This window comes from Aedes aegypti, chromosome 2 (assembly GCF_002204515.2).
Source record: "Aedes aegypti strain LVP_AGWG chromosome 2, AaegL5.0 Primary Assembly, whole genome shotgun sequence".
NCBI classification, from domain to species: domain Eukaryota; kingdom Metazoa; phylum Arthropoda; class Insecta; order Diptera; family Culicidae; genus Aedes; species Aedes aegypti.
The window spans coordinates 374,706,045-374,730,621 of NC_035108.1; the positions used below are offsets into that span (position 1 = coordinate 374,706,045).

Below are 24,577 nucleotides of genomic sequence, written 5' to 3' on the forward strand. Positions count from 1 at the left end.
CGTATTGGGAGTCGTGGGATTCGAAGCCCACCAGAACGATTCTATTATTTTTCACAATCTTACATCTCAATTTGTCCAAATTGACTTTTGTGTCTACGTCCTTCAGGTATTTTCAGGATCAATATGTTTATGATTTTTTCGGTAAATATCGATAGCAATACTGAAACCTCAGTTATTTATTTATTTACAGTGCATTTTCGGTAAAAATATTTACCGAACAACGAAATGAAAACTAAGTGTGTACATACTGCAACTCTGGTTAAATAAACCGAATATATTTTCTTGTGTAGTAATGTTGACTATGTTTTGGTAGAGTTAACAGTTTAATGTAGTCGGTTGAAAATAGTTGGTGCAGTTCTTAATGTTTTGATGAATTTTAAGGGGAATCTGCATATATTATCATGCTGTGGGAATGGAGAGGGATGCCCGAAGATCTAAATAATCTAGTTAAAGATTTAATTATAACGTTAAAGTGGTGTATTTAGACCACTCACTATATCACAGTGAGCCGTTTGTTGAATTTCTCTCGTAATTAACAATATTGACCAAATCTGGTCATAGTCAAATGGTGCAAAGATAATTTCGCATCTTCTTACAAAATAATCTTGAAGTTTTGCAATTACTCGACTCTGACTTAATGCCGAACAATTATTAGCTATATATTGCATTTGTAGGATCTGATAGGATGATTTAGATTTTTAATTCCTTATAGAACTTTCAAAAGATTCAATTAAACAAGAGATTCATAACTTCCCTGGTAGCTATGTGTACAGGTACTGTAACCTGAGACCCTCAATTTTCATAGATTTCAGCCCTTCCAGTGCAATCCTTTTCAGGGTGCGAATTGATGTTTATGTTCTTCCTGTTGTATTTTAAAAAGAAATATTGTTCATGTGCACTGACTGGTGAAGTTCCATGAAAGTTTGTGAAATCAATCAGAAAATTCACACAACCATTTGTGCCTGATAAGGATGGAAAATAAATTCCCCTCCAATGCAAATTCAGTCCGATAGTTGAGTTGCGATCTTCGTCGTGAGCGGACGCACAAGCAAAGTGCCGGTGTAATCGTCTTAGCGGAGTTTTATTCTGAGAAGTAAATTCCTAATTAGTGAGAGTGAGTAAGCGCGCGAGTTCGTGAAATTATTTGGACCAAGGGAAGAACTGTAATGGGGATGGAGAAGCGATCGCGTACCGTTCCGGCGAGAAGAAGAAGAAGATGGTCCATACAGGCCAACATGTGGATCTTGCCGCTACTGATTTGCTGCGGGATGCTGATCGAGCGTGTCCAGAGTCAAGGGTCAGTCAAAGTGTTTATAGATGGCTCATCTGTAGCGGCTTTCCGTAGGGGATTCCCTGCATTGCGAAAATCCCCGACGTGCAAGCGATAGTGTTGAATAAACTGAAGAATCGCTCTGCGATGCTGAAGGAAGGTTGAAGAGACATGGGAATTTCTTGTCCAATTTGGTATCAGATGGTTGTCTGGATGTTCACTGGTTTGTCCCATCAAGGCTTGAAGTATGCATAAAGTTCATTGAAGAAAGTACAGGGAGAAGTCCCCCAGTACCGGACATCGTTGAAAAATGCAGAGATCATGGTCTGTTTTATACATCTTAACGCTTTTTATGAAGTATTTTTAGTGAATATTAAGTGCGATTGTTGAATCTATGTTTTTTGTTGAAGTGTTACGTATTTTATGGTTTGATTCTTTATGCGCATCAATTAAGAATCTATATTTAATCATTCGTCTTACTTCAACGATTGGTTCACTGATTTGGATTGAAGAATGAAAGTGAATGTCTTTCACTTGCCCCGTTTAGCGGGGTAACTGCGTTTCATGGCTCATCTTACAACAATCTGCTCAGGTTTGCAAAATTTGCAAACTCTATCCCTCCAAATGCATGTTTTAAAGACTGTTCATTTTATAAAGTGGACACTTTGTTTATGCTATATCTTTTTTATTTATTGATAAAATCGTAATCGGTTTTCTGTGTATCGTTGACCTATTATTCTAAAATGCTATGAAAATATAAAATCTTTGAAAATGCTTTTGGTTGAAGAGCTAAATAGTTTTTCCAAAAACTCTTAAAAAAATCTGTCCGAGTGCTTCGTGAAGCCCAAGCAGGACAGTTCGGTTTTGCGTCGTCCGATAAATTTGGCTCACGGTTTCGCGCATGTTTTCGTCGCCGGAGATTTTTTTTTTTTTTCCTGTTTTCAAGCGTCTTGCTGGGTAGTGCTTCGTGAAGCCCAAGCAGGACAGTTCGGTTTTGCGTCGTCCGATAAATTTGGCTCACGGTTTCGCGCATGTTTTCGTCGCCGGAGATTTTTTTTTTCCTGTTTTCAAGCGTCTTGCTGGGTAGTGCTTCGTGAAGCCCAAGCAGGACAGTTCGGTTTTGCGTCGTCCGATAAATTTGGCTCACGGTTTCGCGCATGTTTTCGTCGCCGGAGATTTTTTTTTTTCCTGTTTTCAAGCGTCTTGCTGGGTAGTGCTTCGTAAAGCCCAAGCAGGACAATTCAGTTTTGCGTCGTCCGATAAATTTGGCTCACGGTTTCGCGCATGTTTTCGTCGCCGGAGATTTTTTTTTCCTGTTTCCAAGCGTCCTGCTGGGTAGTGCTTCGTGAAGCCCAAGCAGGACAGTTCGGTTTTGCGGCGTCCGATAGATTTGGCTCACGGTTTCGCGCGTGTTTTCGGCTCCTAAGATTTTTTTTTCTGTTTTGGAGCGTCTTGCTGGGTAGGTATTTGGAAGGCACAAGCAAGACGGTTTGTTTTCGGGACGCCAAGAAGTTTTGCTGTCAGTATCAGTTTTGTGTTCAGTCGAGGATGGATTACCAACTGGTGAGTTCGTTTCATTCTTGTGATAACACATATTTTCTTGAAAGCGTAACTTTTAAGTAATTTTAAAACAAACTTTGTATGGTTCGTCACTGGAAGTGTCGGCATTATGTTTTTTTCTTTTACAATTTCAATATACATATATTTGTCTCTTTTATACGTTATTAAAAATTATCTTTTGAATTGTTCGACATTGTGAGTGTTGACGTGTTTTTTGAAACTTGTACCATATCGAGACAAAATGCACAGTAGTACTCGTATGTAATTTTCGGGCAAGCTATGTATGGTTCGTCACTGCAAGTGTTGGCATTGTTCCTGTTTCATATTGTTTGGAATGTGTACATGTAATTTTCGGTTTTCGTCATTAATAAAAACATCTTTTGAATAGAGTAGTGTTTGATCCTTCGACCTTGACACTTGCTCCTGCTGGGGCGGGTGATGAGGGCAGGATCAAGCATGTCGCGCGTCGGTAGTGAAGCGGTGAAAAAGTGATCGGTTCGTAAGTAGTGTTTGATCCTTCGACCTTGACGCTTGCTCCTGCGGGGGCGGGCGATGAGGGCAGGATCAAACTTGTCGCGCGTCGTTCGCTCAGAGAAATGAAAAAGCGCCGCGGATCGCTAGTAGTGTTTGATCTATTGATCGCGTCGCTTGCTCTTGCGTGGGCGAGTGACGAACACTTGTTCGGCGTTTAATGCGATTATCGAATTATTTCGCGAATCCGGTTAGGCGTGATTATATCATGGCTCGCATCACCAAACATTGGTGACTCCCAGATCTTTACCTTATCCCACTAACCCAATATCCTCTCCATGACAACCGTGGAGATGCAGAGGTGATCTCGGTCTCTAGTAACAACGGTAGTCACACTAACATTCCTTCCCTTCCCCGATGACCGTAAGGACGTGGCCGGCGCCGTTATTGACTTTTAAATTTGAGCTCTCGATTTGTGCACATTGAAGAATGGTAAGCTAATCCCAAGCCCCATTCATTAATTCCCTGTGCAACTTCGATTGTTCTGGTCAATCACGGAGTAGCAACTACGAATTGTACGGTCATCTATGCTATCTATGCTTATGCTTATGCTTATGCTTAAACTCTTAAAAAAATCTGTCCGTCAAAGTTTAACATTATTTTTCGCAAAACAAAAATCCTTATTTTTATGAACAAATTGTATGTTTGTATCCTTTTCTATTCTACTAAAGGTAAAGCTTTAAAAATATCAATTATATTCCACCATTCTATGATATTAGGTAACTTTAGTGATTTACCCATTTATGGCCAAATTTGCTGATACACCATCCTTTCACTCCCAGCAAAAAAGAAAAGTAAAAAGCGTGTTCAAAACTAGTTTGGATTACTAAAGAAACTATATTAGTATAAACTCATATCAATTCCCATCAAATTTAAAAAAAAATTCTTCAAAAATATACGGGAAAATTGATTTTATTATATCTGTAAAATTGTTGCTCCAAAAATAACTTGATTTTTTCCATCAGGCTGCTGATTGATGATGCTTTCGAAGAACAAGCCTTTTTTGAAAATAGAAAATATAAATTATCGAATTTTCCAGCCAATTTCTTACAATCATTGATTTTGATAACCTCAAAAAATCGACCGATCTAATCGTTGTTCCATATTCGTGTGAAATTTAATTATTTTGGAGAATTTTTATTATCACAACATTGTACAATACTAGTCGAACGATGTGCAAAAAACCGATTGAAATTTCATTGATTAATAAGAAAGATGCAGCATGCACAAGGTGTCCACTTCATAAAATGAACAGTCCTTAGTTTGGAAAATAAAAGTATTTTGAATAAAATTCTATCACTATTTTATATTTTAAATGATTTCAATGCGTATAATTTTACCTGAGTAAGAACTGTTCACTTTATAAAGTGGACGCTCTTTTTATGTTATATCTTTTTTATTGATTGACTAGCGGTCCCGGTAAACTTTGTCTTGCCATCAAGTAGGCTGTTGAAAAACGCCATGGCACGTTTCGTGCAAAATAGCACTTCGTCCACTCCCTTTTTCCTGACTTTCCCGTTCAATATCCTTTGCTTTTTATATACACAAACACGTCGGAACACTTCAGGAACATAAACACGGAAGAATTTTCATTATCCGTTATTTATATAGAATTATATTATCCATTTTTATTTATATGGAAGATAGAAGATAGATGAAATCGTGGTCTGTTTTCTGTGCATCGTTCAACTATTATTCTACAAGGTTATGAAAATAAAAGATCGTATAAAATGCTTTTGGTTGAAGAACAAAATAGTTTTTCAAAAAACTCCTAAGAAAAGTTGTTAAACATTATTTTTTGCTTAACGAAAATCCTATGTTGGTATTCTTCACCATTCTACTAAGGGTAGCTCTTTAAAAAAACTCAATTATATTCTACTATTCTCTGAAACTAGGTCACTACAGTGTTTAATCCATTTATGGTCAAATTTGCTGGTACACCATCCTTTTACTCTCAGCAAAAAAAGAAAAGTAAAAAGCGTGTTCAAAATTTGTTTAGATTGCTAAATTAACTATATTTGTATGAACGAGAGCTGAATCATGAGTTTCAACCGCATTCTTAAGTATACATTTTATTGTTCTTGGTCGTTTTAATAGAAAGCCTCATGCTTTTAAAATTATGTACGCATATTTATCGATCTACGTTTTTCTCCAAATATTTCTATCGGTTATCCCAGAATGACATTCTATGGAAATATTATATTGAAAATAACATCGATTTCATTAACAGTTTTGCGAAATTTGATGAAAGGGGAAGGGCGTTGAGAGGTGTTCAGAGAATAGAGCATTTGTTTTTTTTTTTTCCTATTTTTCTTCAAATGTGACGTGGGCATCCTTTGATTTGAAGGCATAGGATGTTTTTCATACTAATACTTTATAAGAATTTTCGTCAGAACTTACTTCAAACCTTAAAATTCTACTCATATCATACTTTTAAATTTAAAATAGTTTTCTTTAAAAAATCGGTGAAAAATGATTGTTTGATAACAAGAAAATTGTTGCCTCAAAAATAACTTAATACAGTGAAACCTCCATGAGTCGATATTGAAGGGACCATCGACTCATGGAAATATCGAGTCATGGAACAGCAATCCTTTGGAAGGCTGTTTCAAGGGACCATCATAGTAATAATGAAATTTTGTTTTTAGTATGGTTCCATGAGTCGATATCGAGTTATGGAACATCGACCCATGGAGGTTTAACTGTATAACGTTTTATCTCAAATTCCGAACAGACTCCTATTCCGAACACTCTGTTTTTGTATGCTGTTTGGTTGAAATGTTTCGCTAAAATATGTAATCTAATTACAAGGAAATGACATTCAAGTGCAATTCAAATTTAACGTGTTTCAATCTATTTTATACCTCAGGAGTAATGATGACTCTCTTATTCGAGACCAGTAAGATTAGCTTACAAGGGAGGGTGACGATAACGCCCCCGGGGATTTCAACCGGACTATTTTTGTTGGATTCTATACGTCAAAATATGGAAATATCCAAAGCCTTTAGCGTGATTGGCCAGTGGTGTAGCCAGGAAGGGCTCTTAAATGTATAAACTTTTGCAGATCGAATATAATCGTAAATTTTTTTTATTCTATTAAAACTGTAACTTTAATGCTGATTTTAGTAGTTACAGACAGAGTGAATAATTACCTATATTAAAAATGTATATTTATTATACTTGAGATGAACCAGCCTAGGACTGGAAATCTCTTAAATAAAGATAAGATTTGTTTGGTATCAAAGCTTGTTGAACTTCTTCTATAAGCGCAAGCATAAAAAATAAACAAATTCGTGAAAAAATTTAATTCAGTTCGAGTCAGAACTTGCTCAAGTACAATGTGAATTTCGTTAAAAAAAAACATGGGTTAAATCTGAAACTGGCTCAAAATTGAGTACAGCGAACTTTCTCTAAGTTGATTTTAAACTGACCATCGTGTGTGGGAGATATCGAGATAAAGGAAATATATTTTTTAAATTTTGGAGCTTTTTGTTATTTTGACGAAATACATTGAAAAAAGCCATTTTTGCTTAAAATATAGTGAAATTTCAACATATTGAATTATGGCACGAAAATATCGGTTTAAAAAGGTGAACTTGTTCGGGAAAGTGAAAAATAAAGCATCGAGTCTTGGGACATCAAGTTGGAGAAGTATCGACATACATTTTAAGGTCAAAGTGCGCTATATTGAAGTGATTATAAAATAAAGCCAAAATTCAAATTAATGATCAGAAAACATTTTATCGGGTAAGGGAAAGTTGATTGTATTGTTCTCAGCACTCGTAAAGGGTTTTTTTTATCGAATTGCTAAATAAAACTTGGAAAACTGTTTCCAAAATAGGCTGTGGTATTAATGGAGATGCTTTTCAAATAACTGGTCTATTGATTCTTTATTGATTGAATTATTGAGACTTTACTTGACCGCAACAGAAACAAAAGCCAGCATCCATCAATATTACAACTTCTGTGATTTTCTGGCAATTTCAGAAGACTTTCACGAGGTGGAGCTTATGAAATAGACTGACTACTCGTTGAGAATCAAGAGGTCCGTATTGAACCATATCTGAAGGTCCGGATTGGACCAACACACATTTTGAGATGTTCGAACTAGTTGAGCACAAACACTGCATAAGCATATCAAAACCATATGGTCAGATGAAAGCTTAGGCTTAGGGGATTCGATTAGAAAATAACACAGAATGATTGGAGAATTATTGTCAATTACAGAAGCTTGGAAAAAATGCTAACCGATAGCACACTAGAGCACTTCAAAACAACAAACTAATATAAAAATCAAACGAATTAACTGAAAGGCGTCAAACGTATTGTGTTAGATCCTAGCCAGACGGTGGGTAGAAAAACGGTACACACGATCTTTACAGTAACGCCAGAATTGAGAAATGATTGATGGTTAGAATTAGAACAGGGTCCGAATTCCCCTAATAATATTTATTATACCAGAGGCGTAATCAGGGTGAAAATTCGTGGGTACAATTTTATAATAACCTACATTTTAGGTGTCGATTTCCGACCACTCGGCGCTATTCACACCTTTACCACAAAAAATGGAGAAAAGCCACATGATTTCTCCAGTCGTGTAGAAAGGAAGGGCAATGTAAACAATGTAGGAGATGACGAAATACGTTCTTCGTTCTACGTTTGTTCTGGCAAAGGAGAGAAAACATTGTTGACTATGGGCGTAAATAGCCATCAGACTTGAGAGGGGCCACGGCCCCTTCTCATGAGAAATTAAAGTCTGAAAGGATTTAGATGACTTAACAATGCTTGAACTAGAATTTTGCAAAGTTATAAAACAAGTTAAGATTTAAATGTATCAGTTCAATTAAGGTTCAATGTGAAATTCAAACCTCTTGATGCCGACAATTCAAACCAAAACCCAAACCGGGGACAGACCTGGTGTAGTGGTTAGAACACACGCCTCTCACGCCGAGGACCTGGGATCGAATCCCATCCCCTAGATAGTCACAAAAAAAAGTGACGACTTCCTTCGGAAGGGAAGTAAAGCCGTTGGTCCCGAGATGAACTGGTCGGGGTTCTGCTAAACCGCACCAAGTGCCATTTTTTCCTAAATTGAGTTTTTTACACCAGAGGACTCATACACACTTAGTTTTTTTCTCGTTGTTCGGTAATTTTTTTTACCGGAAACGAACTGTAAATAAATATTTAACTGAAGCTTCGGTATTACAAACGAGATTTACCGAACACCCTTGAATATATAAAAAATCAAAACAATATTCGTCCTCTTTTACCGAAATCGTCGTTTTATTTACCGAAAAAAACTGTAAATCGTTTAGATTCGCCGTAGACTGTAATTTTTTACCGTATTTCAGTTCTTAGTGCTTTACCGAACCAATTGTAATTTGATATTTTTGTGGCCGCCATATTATATGCTAGTCAACACGATAGTATCGAATTCAAAACCTTTAATTTCTGTGATTGTGGCCATAAACACTGTTTTTTGAGAAAAAAAAATGAGACTACGACAGCAGGATGAGCGTCTGGAACTACTTTTCCGTAAGTACAACCTCGGGGATTTTATTAAAAAAACCTATTTTTAAAAATTGAATAAAATATTTTCGTTGTAGTATCCAACTGCCCAATTACGTTTCCGGATAGAATCGTCACATAAACGAGGATAAACACCCATGACGGAATCGGTGGTGATGGTGGTAAAAGGGGTCAACAGCTGCAAATGAGCCAGGATTGTAGCCCAAGATTTGAAGCGCGCGTTCGAGTTGTTGGTGATGCCACTGGTGGTATCAACTTCCATCTCCATGAAAAAGATAAGCAGTTCATCTTCAAACGGTTCCAAAACAAAAACGCGAAATAAATCGATGAACATTTGCTATCAATATGGTTTTGCTTTGTTTTGATCATCCTTTTCTATTCCGACTGCCTGCTGTTACGAACAATGCGTTCGGTAGTTTATTTTACAATACGTTCGGTAATAATTCACGAGCATATTGTAATTTTTTGACAGCTGCGAGTCGATTGCAATTACAGATTGTTCGGTAATCCTTAACTTTACCGGAAGCATTACCGAGCGCTCAGCGGTTTATATTTCGGTAAAAAAAATTACCGGAGTCGGTGATATTTTCTAAGTGTGTATAACCATAACCTTTCTACCATAAAAATATCGAGTCATTTGAATAGTCCATTGTAATCTTAGATCACAATTTTTCTCTGGAAGGACATGTAAAACTGTAATTTTGTTCAGCTAGAGTGAACCATAAACCAACGCACGCCATTAGAGGGAATTCGTTTTTCTAATATAAAGCAAGATTTTTTCAATTTTCCTCTATATCCTTACAATTTATCCATTTCAAGCAACTCATAGAAACAGAGGCCAACAATATCACTGGGCAGCAATTGAATAATTTTAATTAAATATTGCTTCGGCACCGTTTATCTAGTTTCTTTGAAATTTTATCCAGCCACACCGCACCAAGTACTGTTTATCTGAAAATCACATTTTGACATGATGTAAAGACATTGACATGAAATAAATACTTACATTTGCTTGTTGTATAATGTATTAATTGATTCACACAGGAGCCGTAATGAAATAAGGATTTAATTTCATGTGATACTGTATGAACAACTGAGGTGGACTTGGTGCGCTTTAGTTGTTCAGAAAATAGCGTTATTGCCATCAAACCCCGTCAGACAGAGTGCGTTTGACTTGTTCCAAGTTTATCATCCCTCATACAAGAAGTGAGGATAACATAGCGTTAGCGAACTAGATTACCACTCAGAAGGCACAAGTTCGAATCCCGATGAATTTTTTTTCTGTTGTTCTATTCGATTATAACGGAAACCAATCAACTTTTAGATTCTGTGATTATTTTAACATCGGCAGGTTAATGTACAGTAGAAATGATGGCCATTTCTGGTGTAGACTTCACGCTTTGAACTGTGAACTTGTTCAGCAAAAGTGCATCAAATGGGAGCAACTTGGTGCGTTTTGGCAGAGCAAATTCATGGTTTTCTACGATCATCACCATTTTGAATCTATGTATGAACGAACGCGTGAGGACCTTGAATCAATACATATTAATAAGTTTTATGAAAATGGATAACTCGCTTATTCAAAGATATATTATGGAAAGCGTAAGAGAGCCGTTGCATTAATTGTCCACATAGATACACAACGTAACAACATTTCCAGGCCTTTGAATAACAACGAATTCTTCCCAATCATAGTACATAAGCATTTGTGTCATGGATTCCAAAATGCATAGTGATGATAAACATCATTTGACTTCAATTTTACTCGTGTTGTTGAAAACTACGAAACACATCCAACCATGCCGAACCAAGAACCATATTTTTTTATTTTTGTTCAGCTAGAGTGAACTGAGTGCACCATATGTTTAAATAAAATCCAATTACATCGATAATTTATGATGATTTACTTGTATGTTTCATCTCGGGTTACTTATTGGACACTGTTAATCGCATGTAAGCGATAAAAAATTTAAATTAATAGTCCGCGATCAACTAGTACACGATAAGAATTGAAAGTCAAATATCTCAGAAAAACTTTTTTTGGCCCAGGGCTAAAAATCTCGTTAATAAAGAAGAAAAAAAAACCAAACCTTTGAAAAACAAAAAAAAAACGCTGGCTGGTTTGAAAACATGGATTATTGTTACTCAGCATTTCTGTAGCAAACGATTCATTTCTCTAAACTCTAAATTTGAACATAGGATTCAATAATACCTTTTTTGTTAGAGTTAAAAACTTTTAATCCCATTGCTGCTTGGCTACCACCATGTTGAAGGATTGAAGTTTTTTTTGTATTCAAATAAAGCTGTCGTCAGCAAATTCGTACGATAACAGTTGTTTGAAAGAAGCAGGATGGAAGGTATTTTGCTCATGGATTTATTAATATCCAATCAGGGCAGTAGTTCGACCATATTGGTATAATCATATTTTTCATGAAAACAATAGCAGTTGAAAAGAAATAAATACCATACAGTGAACCTTCAACATATTTGCTATAATTGCGCTGATTTGTCTAAAACGAACTTTTGCCCCACCGGTGGTGCAAAAGTTCGCTAGTCGAAACACAAAGTACCAATCCTTTTACGACAGAAATACTTTTTACCAGCCATAAACTTAAGTTTACAGATAAATACGAACTAATTTTACATCAATAAATTGCTCAAAGCCCAAAAAAAAAACGTTTTCGTGAAACTAAGTGAAAATGTGAAATGATGGTGACTTTTTTCACACCATCTGGCAAATTTCGCCAAACTTGAAGATAATATGTGAATTTGGGGTAATTTGTAAATCTATCTGCGAGCTTATATGGGTCGAACTTTTGCCCCGCTGATTCGAACTTTTGCCACACTATGGGTCAAAAATTGATTTCATTTATGACACCTAAAAACGCCTCTACATAAAAAAATCAAAGAAGATTTAATCCCTATTTATTTCCACGCAATGAAAGTTTGACCATTAATTATAATTTTCACGTCAAAAAACAACAAAAAAACATTATTTTTCCAAATCTCAATCGATTCTTATAATATTTGTAGTGAAAGTCTCTTACTTGAACACTATGGCATTTATAAGCTTTGATTTGAATTGAGCTAGAAATCTTAGAAAGAAAATCTTGTCCCAAATCGAAATATGAATCCAGCCGATCTTAAAATATAAATGTACGACTGAGAAATAAATACATATTTACTGAAAAATACATGAGTTCATGCTTGAAATACAATCAGTTTTTATCCAGTAGATTGACATAGATGTAAGTAAAGGTCGCCGAACAAACGGCTGTTTCATTGGATTTGGTAAAATAAGGAATCTGAGCCAAGAGAAATTTAAGAATGTTTTGTGATTTTACTTGCATAAAATTATAATGTTAGTGTGACTTACAGAAAATTGATTGCAGTTATGCTCTCTAGATTTGTTCAAACTTGCAATAAAAACATATAAAAAACAAAGCATTACATCATCGATATCTCGTCATTAGAAACAGGTTTGTTCTGTTTTTCTTACAAATAACGTAATGTCTTCTAATTACTATTTTACATGCATGTATACATAGTTTTAAAACGAAAAAACATCTCTGAACCGAATTGATGTGGGGCGGACCTGGTGTGGCGGTTAGAACACACGCCGAGGACCTGGGATTGAATCCCATCCCGGAGATAGTCACTTATGACTTAAAAAGTTATAGTGGTGACTTCATTTGGAAGGGAAATAAAGCTGTTGGCCTTGAGATGAACTAGGCCAGGGTTAAAAATGTCGGTAATAAAAATAGAAAAACAAATACATAAGGTTTTCAAAGAGTTTTGTAAGTAATTAGGTAAATTAGGGGTGAAAACATTGAACTCGAAGAAGAAGGCACAGGGACGCCAAATATTGATGTTGTTTTTAGCTATCGGTAGTGTATCTGTCAGAAACCGGAGTATTTATGGCCTCTTCATTAATTACGTCAGACAATTTTGACGAATTTTCGAACCAACATCACCCCTTCTTCCTGAAGTTTTATTATTTTCGAGGCTTTTCCATTATATTAGTCGAACGATGTTCAGAAAACCGATTGCGGTTTCATTGATAAATTAAAAAGATACAGCATGCATAAGATGTCCTCTTTTTAAAATTAACAGTCCTTAGTAAAAAAAATATGTTAGAGTTAACTCTCATACCGCCAAATTCTGACTTTTCATTAAAAATTAACTTTAAAAAAATATAACTAGGCCCGTTATAGATTTTCGAGCTTTTGGTCTCAATCAAACCGTATACTCCTCAAGATTTATTATAAGAATTGGGATAGGTAAGTTGGTTCCGGAGTTATTCTGGATTCAAAAGGGGTGTATTCGTTCCGGGAGTGATGGTTCGTGTAGATTTTTCCAGATTAGCGGTAAGAAAATTATTCATAGTGTGCTTTCTATTAGTAAATTATTCATCCGGCCACATCCGGATACCCCGGAATCGGTTTCGGCAGGCCCTCAGAGGGACACATTTGTAATCTTATTCACACATATCGTGTGACGGCTCAAATTATTCTGAACATCATATATGTAATACCATAGACTAATATGGGCTCAAAATTCGTGATTTTCTATGAAACAAGCCATGAATCAATATGAGGCTCTGGTAACAGCTTAGCTTAGCTTAGCTTAGACTGACTACACATATCAATGGTTGCTATTCCGTGATTGACCGAAGTCAGTGAAAATGCACAAAGAATCAACTTCGGGCTGGGATTGGCCATAATCTTCTTCAGTGTGCATAATTCAGTGCCTCTATTTATACAGGGTCAATAACGGCGCCGGCCACGTCCTTGCAGTCAGGTGGGATTGGGGGAAGGAATGTTAGTGTGTAACCTTTGCTTTTTGGAGACCGTGTTTGCCTCTGCATCTCCACAAAGGTTACTGGGAGGGATGTTTGTTAATGGGGAGGATCGTTGGGTCATAGGATTCACTTTGATAAGCGATTAGACCATGATAAACAATGATTTGTGAGATATATACATGCTTATACGTAAATATAATATTTTCATTTGATATGAACAATTTCTATGTAGAGGAAAATTATGCCGACACTTGAGGTGACGAACCATTCAAAGTTTGTTGAACAAATACCTAAATGTAACATTCCTACAGCTGTCAGGACGAAAGCATGTGTTATTATATTTTACTCATTTGAAAAGAAACAAAAAACTCGATTGGTTGGGACATCATAGAACACTCTTATTCTTTGCCGACACTTACAGTGGCGAACCATCCAAAGTTTGTTGAATAAAGTGAACCTTTCGCAAGTCTACACTTGTAGTGTCGAACCATTCAAAGTTTTTTTAATTACAAAAATAAAGGTATATAAGAGGTGTTCTGAAAAAAAAAGTTAAACATAAATAAATCATGAATCAGAGTTTGTGTCGACACCAAGGGGGAAGACAGCATTGCTCTGAGCAGGCTATGCGCATCGAGTAGCTATGAGTTACTCACATTTGCACAGAAATTAGCAAATCTAAGTAATCAATGTACGTAAAACATTCCCATTATCAAATATGCTTCGACGTTGTATCTGGTTTCAACAAATGTCGGGTAGAGATGTTTTATTTTCTGTAATTTGATAAACGCTGCTCATATCGATTATTGTTTCGAATAAAGCGCTATCCCGTTCTATCGTATTGTTAAAAGCTTCGAAAGATACGAGATCATTAGTTCTAAAATGACTTGTATATTTGTCCCAATTTTTTAAATTATATAAACTAATCTGCTGCATGGCATTTATTTCTATTGATACTCTAAGATAAACGTTACAATTCTAGGAAAGTGGTTCAATGTCGAAATCATCACGACAATTGAACAGAATCATAGCAGAGACCAACTTCTGTTTGGGAGAATCTTAATTAAAATAATTAAAGTTGAAGATTCGTGAGCTCTACCAACACTAGCCCAAATACATGTTCTAGTACTAGTTCAGTTGTTTTTGAACAATGCTGGAAGAAATTCAGCAAAAGACCTTTGACAAGGATTGACGACTGCATACGACACAACGCGAAACAATTTCAGTACCAGACAAACAACCCTGCGCTTATGGTTGCTATGCTTACACGCAGTCGAGCAAATCGAGTTACTCAGAGTTACTCAAAAAGCAACTCGTGATCTAACTCAAGATCAGCAGGCTGTCCCACCCCTTGGTCGACACTCACAGTGACGAACCATCCATAGTTTGTTGAAAAATCATATTTACATCCCACCATTGTAACGATTGAATGTGCAGTCATACATATTTTATAGATTAGAAATAGTAGCAAGAAACGAGCTCACCAATTGATCCGTTATCCTTGACTGAGCAGCCACAATCCACTTTCGGCTTCACTCGTTTGCTCGGCTATAAAAAAGCACTCAGGAAAAAAAAATAAGCGCGCGACCCAAAAAGAATAAAAAAAAAAACTGTCCAGGAGCAAGCGTCAAGGTCGAAGGATCAAACAGAACTGACCGATCGCGGCACTTTTTCAGTTACTCCAACCGAACTCACCGATCACGCCACTTTTTCACTTACTAGACCAACGCGCGACATGTTTGATCCTGCCCTCGTCGCTCGCCCCGGCAAAAGCAAGTGTCAAGGTCGAAAGATCAAACAGAACTCTCAATATGAGGCTCTGGTAACATGCGATTAAATAATAAATAGTTTTGATAAGGCTTGATATGCACGCTATGTAATCCTATCGAATCGTTAAGGTTTCACTTTATTGAATCCATTGAAATAGGTTTGGATCCATATCGATAATTCGAAGATTCATTTCGGGCAAACATATAATGAAGAAATCAAAGGAGAAATCATAAGAGGTATTTCCGAAAAAAAATGTTATAAAGAATACTATGAGTTAGAAGGAAAATCATCTCAGAGCTTCTTCTTCTTCTTATTGGCACTACGTCCTTGCTGGGACAAAGCCTGTTTCTCAGCTTCTCGTGCGGCATGATACTGTATGATACTCTACGCCCGGGGAAGTCAAGGAAATTCCCATTACGAAAAGATCCTGGACCGACCGCACGGCTTTGCCTTGTAGCACCGGACTCTCGGCTAGGGAAGCCCCCCCACCGTCTATATATAACCGTTTTTATATTGTTCATTGAGTGTTCACGTGAAATGTGGATAGAGATTTTCAAATACAGGTATGTTCTGTTTTTATCAACGCAATTGGCAATTTTCAGGTGACAAAATCGGAATAATTTTCTTAGACTAAATAGTTTACATATCTGAATTGAAATTTGCAGTTTTAACAAGAAAAATCACATTTTCACCACAAACATGCACAGTATTAATGTATGGAGGCTGTGAGGATCCTTTAGGTTGTTCATTCGTAAAGGTTCGTAACGGAATTTGAATGCAGTCTTAATAAAGACTTAATAAGTATGATTCGGCGAGAAATCGTTATAACTATATTGTTTTTCTGTGGTCAAAATGTCAATAAATGTAGAATAAATATGTACTGTACATCATGAAATGAGTCATATTTGAGAATATCGAGAACACGAGAGCTGAAGAAGAATGTATTTCTTATTTTCCTCCTCATCCTTCTTATTCTTACGCCCTAATCCTTGTTGTATGGAGATTCCTCAATTTTCAAGTTTTGCTGGACCTCTTTCGCTATCCCTTGAATCAGGATTTTGCAATAATTTTTGAAATGTTGTCGTGTTTAATATAGAAAATATTATAGATAATGAACGTTTTTTGGTCAAAGTATAACGGGGTATATAGGCTTAACAAAGATGATGTAAACACAATCTAGTTCTATGCATGTGCCTAGAAATTTATGGCATGAGCAAAAGCAAAGTGCTGAGTGTACTGTAATCTGTCAAACTTGGGTAACTAGTATTATTTTGTTATGCAAATAATGAAAATGAATTGGTGGATAGACGTCGCAAGGGAGCGACAAGATTGAAGTTTATTAAAAAAATCTTCTACAGACTCCCTTTACCTTTGAGTCACATGACCGACATATCCATGACAAAATAATATAAAACAATCATGGTCAATACTTCCTCTGTATTGAGGATACTAGGTTAGTACTAGAGCAGGTACCCAGCTTGAATTCCACTACATCACCCTTATCTTATTTTACCCGATATATATATATATATATATATATATATATATATATATATATATATATATATATATATATATATATATATATATATATATATATATATATATTTAAACCATGAAATGAGAAAAACCCTCAACTAATAATTGTTTACTGCTCTCATTACAGCTTTTCAGTGATTGGACCGAAAACTATACGGCCATACAGTACCTATTCAGTGGCTTTCAGCAATTCTGTCAATAAAAATGTTCACTTAAATGTAATCCTCGAGGATCAAAATAACCCCTCAGAATTTAGTCTTAAAAAACTCGCAGTCGTTAACAGAAGAACAGTCAAAAAAATTGATTTTGATGTAAGTTATTACTCGATACACCAAATTCATCGGGCCGCTAATAATCGAATTTTGTTCACAGATAGGAAATATCACCAGCAGTGAATATCAGTTGCTTGTTCAAAGTGCAGATCGCACATTTAGCTTTGACCAGAGGGTAGAGCTTCTATATGAACCAAAAACTATGTCGGTATTCATACAAACGGACAAACCGGTGTACACCCCGGGAGATCTGCTACGTTTTCGGGTAATCGTGGTGGATGCTGACACTAGACCTGTGACTAGTATTAAAACGGTAAATATAGCGATCGACGATTCTGCAGAAAATTCCATTCGAAAGTGGCCTTATGCCAAGTTGTTAAACGGCGTCTTTGAGTCACAAGTTCAATTAGCTTCTTCGCCTGTTCTTGGCACCTGGAGTATCACCGTAAAAGCTTCCGACGACGTAAGTAGCATATTGTAATTAGCAATTGAATTTGAGGAACTTATGTCAATAACGTACTATTATAGATCATTGTCACCAAACAGATAGAAGTTAAGGAATATGTGTTGCCAAAATTTTTCGTGAAAGTTTACCCTTCGGAGGTTCTATTAGTACAAAATGAGAAGGTTTCTCTTACCTTGGAGGCCTATTACACGTTCAAAGAACCCGTTGACGGCAATTACAAAGTTGAGTTGTTCTTGGACCATACCAAGAGAAAGCCTGACTTCATAAAAAGTGATCGAATCACCGGTAAAACTTCACTTGAGTTTCAATTGAAAAATGAAGTAGACATTGATGGCGACGAGCAGTACACTGATGTCACGGTTAAAGTTGAAGTTGTCGAGACATTTTCTAGTGAGTATTGTAGATCAGAGGACCTCAGGGTTCATAGTCATGTCATAATTATGTTTATCCTTGTAGATCGCACAGTTAGTATAACTGAGAAAATTCCAATTTATCGTCAGCCTTATGCCGTGACCCTTCTTCCATCTGCACCATCATTTCGACCAGGAGTTCCATTTGATGTAAAAATATTTGTGAAAGATCAGCTTGGACACCCTCCTCCCGAAGAAAATACGGCGTCAATTGACCTTACTGTAGAGTTTCATTTGCCTACAGACAGTGACACCAAATCTTTAACTGTGGATCTGGACGAGAAAGGAACAGGTCAGTTCATATTATTGCCCCATCCAAACGCCCAGGAGCTGAAAGTGACGGTATGTTCCATTTATTTGATTTTTTTAAACCAATTATTTAACAAATAATTTCTCTTCGTTTTTTTTTCGTGAATTCCCGTGTTTTTTTTTACTTTTACAGGCTACATATGACTCTCAAGAATACGAAGTAATTCACGATCCGATACATGGTTTCAGTTCGCAAAGTAAGCAGTACATCAAAGTAACTCTGAATCCAAAATACTAGTAAGTTTTGATGACCCGTACCAGTTAAACATGCTTCCAACGTGTTTCTTCTTTATACAGTAACAACATTAAAGTCGATAAGGACATCGTACTGGACATCTCCTGCACTGAAACAATGACGCACTTCTCGTACATCGTTGTCACCAAAGGAAACATAGTGGAGGCATCGAACGTTCCTGTCGCGAAAAAAAAGAAACATTCTCTGAGGTTGAAAATGACTTCAAAAATGTCTCCGGAGTCGAGGCTTCTAGTGTACTATACAAACAGGGAGTATCTCATCTTTGATGATATAGAGCTGAAGTTCGATTCGTTCAACAACGACGTAAGTTTGAAATAAAAATTGAAGAGTAAACGGTGAAAATAAGAGTTAATTTTCGTTGCAGTTCAAATTCGATTTGAACGATGATGAGTATTTTCCAGGGCAATCAGTTTACATCGATGTATACGCTTCAAAGGATTCATACGTTGCGTTCAGTGGAATCGATGAAAGTGTACTCCTGGTAGGCAAAGAACGCCATGACTTCAACAAAGGAGATGTGCTCAAGGAACTCGCTCTTTACGGAGCAACAAATGATGCCGAGTTTGACTTGTTCCACGTAAGTTTCATGTCAAATGGTTTGATTATTCCAGTTAATGTATGTTTATTGATCAAAACAGAAATATGGATTGTTCCTGAAATCTACTGCTACCGTTGATACTCGTAAATATTTAATTTCATAATAAACAATGTATTATAAATATATAATAATATTTATTCCATGCGCAACAGCTGTAACTCGCTCACAGAATGCACGATTTGGTACTCTACTAGGCAGGACGAAGCAAGCGATTGAAATTCGAACTCAATTCCTAGAATCCTGGTTATGGAAATCCTTTTCCATGGATGGTCGAAACAACTTCAAAGCAATAGAAGACTCGGTTCCGGATACTATTACAACGTATCACGTGTCAGGATTTGCTTTAAGTCCAACACTAGGTCTTGGAGTAATCCAACAACCAGTGAGTTTCACCGTTCGTAAAAAATTCTACTTGGTTGCAAATTTGCCTTACTCGATCAAACGGGGTGAAGTGGCGTTGATTCAGGTTACCGTTTTCAACTTCCTAGGAAGCAGCGTCACAACCGATGTGACGCTGTTCAATAAACGTGATGAAATTGAGTTTGTCGAGAAAGCATCCACTAATAGTAAGTACGTTTAAAAATTGAGTGATTATAGCCAATGTATTCAATTGACGAGCTTTTAGATACACATCGAACAAAGGCGGTAATTGCCCCGAACAACAATGGGAAACCTGTATCATTTATGGTGAAAGCGAAGAAATTAGGGCAGATTGCGATCAAATTCCAGGCGGAAAACTTGCTGGAAACGGATGCATTAGAGCACATGTTACGAGTAACCCCAGAGAGCCATCGCTATGAGAAAAATGTAGCTCGATTCATTCAACTACCAACGCATTCAAAAGTACCTTTCGATGTGAAGCTGGATATTCCGAAAAATATCGACGAGGGTTCTGCTCAAATCAAATTCACTTTAGATCGTAAGTAGTTACACGTATTGCAATATAACCAAAATTGATACCTTGATGTCTACAGCATAGCGTGATACCATTGCTGGGCGTATTTATAACGCCACTTTCATTGATCTTGTCTGATACTTCTCCTGTTGCCTCGAAACTTTAGCATCACTAGGTACTTTTCTACAGCAAGCTTACCCTTGGATATAAGGATTTTCAACTTTCCCGGGATTTGGCCTCCCGTGTAGCATGAAATAAAATTGTCATTTCCTGGGAATTCCCGCGATCTCGTCAAATTCTCGAAAATGATATAAAGCTTGTTTTATACATTAAGAAAATCTGTATTTCATGTACAATACGTGGTCAGCTTCACACACTTAGCGCTAATTTTTGTAGCGCCCATTTTGTAGAGAAGCCCATAGTGCCTGAACAGAGGTGACGCATCTTCTCCCTGCTCACATGGCATGGTGTGGCAGGGTGACTCTCTCAATGGATAACTTTTGGGTGCCACTGGTACTGCTCGTACAGCTCCTTCTTGCTCATCGTGTGAGGAATATCCCTGAGTTGCAGGAATCTGAGGTATTGATACGTTTCGCCTTCAACCGTATACCGAATCTCCCCGTTCACGCGGAACCAGCTGGCATCCATAACTTGACCCCGACGTAGATGAATTGACCGACGTTTGTCAACCCCATTACTTTACCTTGCTTTACTTTTGATGCCGCTACGTCCTTGACATAATCTGTGCCAAAATGTTACGCCAACAAACTAGTTTCATGGCTGCTCGATCGCCCCACATTTTACCGATCCTGCTCCACTTGGTCAAATCACCTAGCTCGTTGTGCTTGTACCAGCCGCAGTTTTGTTGTCCGGCATTCTCACAACGTGCCCCGCCCATAGTATCCTTTCAGCTTCGGCGTCTTTCTGGATACTGGGTTCACCGTAGATTTGCGCAAGCTCGTGGTTCATTCTTCTCCTATACTCCGCCAAAGATTGTCCTAAGCACACGTCGTTCAAAAACTCCTAGCGCTGTCTACATGCCATGCCCGTAGATGACTACCGGTCGTATCAGCGTCATGTACATGGTACACTTACTACGGAGACCGCAAGGTCCGTTATAAGCATGACTTCCGGCAATGATACGTCTTCGAATTTCTCTGCTGCAGTTATTATCCAATGGTAGACAAATTCGTTCATCACCTCGAACTCATGTCCGTCGATCATCACTCGTCTGCCAATGCGAGCTCTATCGCGCTCGGTTCCTCCAGCCAACATATATTTCGTCTTCGACGTATTTACTTTCAATCCAACCCGTTCTGCCAGTAGAAACATTAACCTAAGAATGCTAATGTCGCTGCTGTTCGTGTGACCAACAACTAGTTTGCTGCGATGTGACAGCGTGAGTACCGGGCCTCAAAGTGTCAAATGCCAAAACAAAACATTCTCTGTTGCGTGGGATCGATCAATTAATGAAAAATAACAATTAAAGGTAATAATTAGTTAAATCAATTTTGTGACAACAGTGCCATTAGCGTTCTACTACTAATATTTCTATTGTTCTGCCTCACGTTTCGGCCTGGTATACTGCTCAGCAACCACCTGGAACGTTCTTCCGACAATGTCCACGTCGTCAGTGAAACTGATGAACTGGTTGGATTTATTGAAGATCGTGCCCCGCATGTAACACTGTATACTATCCATCGTTGCCCGGAAAAATCATTCACGTCGATAATTTCCCATAGCTCTTCGCGGTCGATGGTATCATAGGCCGCTTTGAAATCGATGAATAGATGGTGTGTAGGGACTTGATATTGGCGATGCTTTTGGAGGATCTGCCGCAACATAAAGATTTGGTCTGTTGTTGATCGCTCTTCCAAGAAACCGGCTTGAAAACTTCCCTTAAATTTCCTTGATAGCAGTGATAGACGGCGGAAAATGATCTGAGAAAGCACTTTATAGGCTGCGTTAAAAATGGTGATCGCTCGATTGTTCTCACATTCTAAATTGTCACCCTTTTTGTATATTGGGTATATTACTCTCTCCTTTCAATACTCCGGCTGTTCTGCATCCTCGATTCTGACTATCAATCGGAGCAGACAACATCCTTCCCAGCTGCTCTTTTGTTCTCCAGCTGTTGGATAGCATCCTTAACTTCACATGCTGTGAGAGTTGACACGTCTCTATCATCTGACGTACTGTGCTGCCTTGCTGCTTCCTGCCTGCTGCTTCCTCTTCTGCACTATTCAAGTGTTCATCGTAGTGCTGCTTCCACCTTACTTTGTCCGTCAATATACCTCCATCCTTATTCCGGCACATTTAGGTTCGCGGCACAAAACCTTTGCCTTATGCATTGAGTTTCTTGTAGAACTTTCGCGTTTCTTGAGAACGATTCATCTGCTCCATCTCTTTACACTCCAACTCTTCCAGGCGGCACTTTTTATCCCGCAATAGATGGGTTTGCTGTATTTGCTTTGTATCGTTCCACGTTTTGACGGGTGCCTTGCTGTAGCATAATCGCTCGCTCTGCCTACTTCTTGTGCAAAATCATCTGACACTCCTCGTCTCCATGTTTCCTTCCACGAACCCAATGGCATCTTCCGCTGAGTTGTTAATGGTTGCTTTGACACTACTCCAGCAATCCTCAAGAGAGGCTTCGGTGTGCACTCCCTCACCCGGCAACACTACTTTAAGGCTTTGTGCGTAATCAGTTACGACTTTGGGTAGCTTGAGTCGGTACCGAATGTTGCCTACCACGGATAGTCTTTGGCGCTCTTAAACCGTCACTAGGAAGTGTTCCGAATCAATGTTGCGCTGAGAAGTGTATTCCAGCAATCAAAACGTGGTCAATTTGCGATTAAGTCTGCTGGGGTCATCTCCAGATGTACCGATACGGGTCCTACTCCTGGAACAGAGACGAATCACGACTATCACTCGCTATCGATGCATCTAGCCCAACACAACTCCTTCTCGACGTATCGCTCGATACTGTTATCTCCTCTCCACTTCTACAATGGTGAGCTTATTATGAGACATAATTGCACGCTGCCGTAAGTCAAGCTGGGGCGCAAAGCGAGGCAATCGCTCGTTGAACATCTCCAGCATTCCTGACCCGCCAGACATGTCCGTCTTCATTCTGGTATATATTCATCCCCCTCGTCCACATGATCCTCTGCCGCCTAACAAATTTACTGATCGAAGTCTAGCAGTCAGGTGCAGCATGGCTTTGGTGATTTCTGTTTTGCGTTGACTGGAAGGGCGCTCTTGCACGCTCTGTTCGCTTTGTCCACCGTCCCAGTAAGGGTACTTGCATCCTTCTATTTATCATCGAATGTCTCTCAATTGCTGGATTTGCTTTCATTCACGGAGAATCGGATTCTGCATTAGTATTTATTTCAATTCTTCTTCTTCTTCTTCGTCCAAAATTATGTCACAACTCGGACAGAGCCTGCTTCTCAGTTTGGTGTTCTTATGAGCATTACTTCTACAGTTATTAACTGGACGAGTTAACCATTTTTGCATGTGTAAATCGGTTTTTTTTTATTTATAGTAGGGTACAAAAAAGCTTCAAAAGCCTGGCCTATTGTGTGTTGGCACGGTTTGGAACTCACGTTAGGCGTGCTTAACTACTAAAAAACTTTCCTTACTGCTACTGTGCCTCGATCCCCCCGGAACTACAAAAGGCAACTCATTTCTACGGTGTCTCTGCGCCTACTCGTTTTGCCAAATTGGCGGTTGAAGATCTCGCCGGGGCTTTGGACAGCTTTCTGTGCGACGACGCATACTTCTCTTGGGCTGGTCGCGTCAGAGCCCTGTTGAACTTATTCTGGACGCTCATGTGCACATCGTTGCTCTACGACGACTCGTTCTCCGCTGCTGCTGTTTGAGCTCTCCTGGTTGACCAGTTGGATGCCGAAGTCGGTCCAGCGATTCCGGTTGGAGGATGGCTTCCGGTACACTGGGACACCGACGACTCAAGTCGGTAATACGCTACTCAGAGTAGTCTCCGGCGGTGGATCTATCCTACTCCGACGAAGATTTTCCCGGCGATGGAAGATCTCCCGAACCGATGCTATCCGGGCAGGTGCTACTATGCGGTCTACTCAACTAGTCCCCGAAGGTGCACTTAGCCTACTCCGAAGCTGGCCGGGCAGATGCCGAGGTCGGTCCTGCGATTCCGGTGGAGCGAAACTTCCGGTTCACAGGCACCCCGACGACCATTTGCCGGTGCTGTTTCGCGAATTACTCAGCTAGTCCCCTGCGGTGGACTCTGCCTATTTCGACTCGATGTTGGTTGGCCAACTGCCAGGGTCGGTTCTGCAATTCCGGTTGGAAAATGGCTTCCGGTTTTCAGGCGCCTCGACGACTTATTACCGA

The 24,577-nt window shown here is 38.4% G+C and overlaps 1 protein-coding gene across 1 annotated transcript in view; it reads left to right on the top strand.

Moving 5' to 3' along the window:
- The first annotated feature begins 1,003 nt into the window (after positions 1–1,003).
- Positions 1,004–24,577, top strand: part of LOC5572428 (CD109 antigen) — a 29,348-nt gene continuing 5,774 nt past the window's right edge. Inside the window, exons 1-11 of the mRNA XM_021846731.1 lie at positions 1,004–1,297; positions 17,125–17,308; positions 17,370–17,732; positions 17,798–18,125; positions 18,192–18,487; positions 18,588–18,691; positions 18,752–19,013; positions 19,075–19,287; positions 19,349–19,391; positions 19,461–19,874; positions 19,934–20,227. Of these exons, the coding sequence (XP_021702423.1) occupies positions 1,167–1,297; positions 17,125–17,308; positions 17,370–17,732; positions 17,798–18,125; positions 18,192–18,487; positions 18,588–18,691; positions 18,752–19,013; positions 19,075–19,287; positions 19,349–19,391; positions 19,461–19,874; positions 19,934–20,227 (2,632 nt within the window). The 5' untranslated portion in view covers positions 1,004–1,166. The remainder of the gene's footprint in view (positions 1,298–17,124; positions 17,309–17,369; positions 17,733–17,797; positions 18,126–18,191; positions 18,488–18,587; positions 18,692–18,751; positions 19,014–19,074; positions 19,288–19,348; positions 19,392–19,460; positions 19,875–19,933; positions 20,228–24,577) is intronic.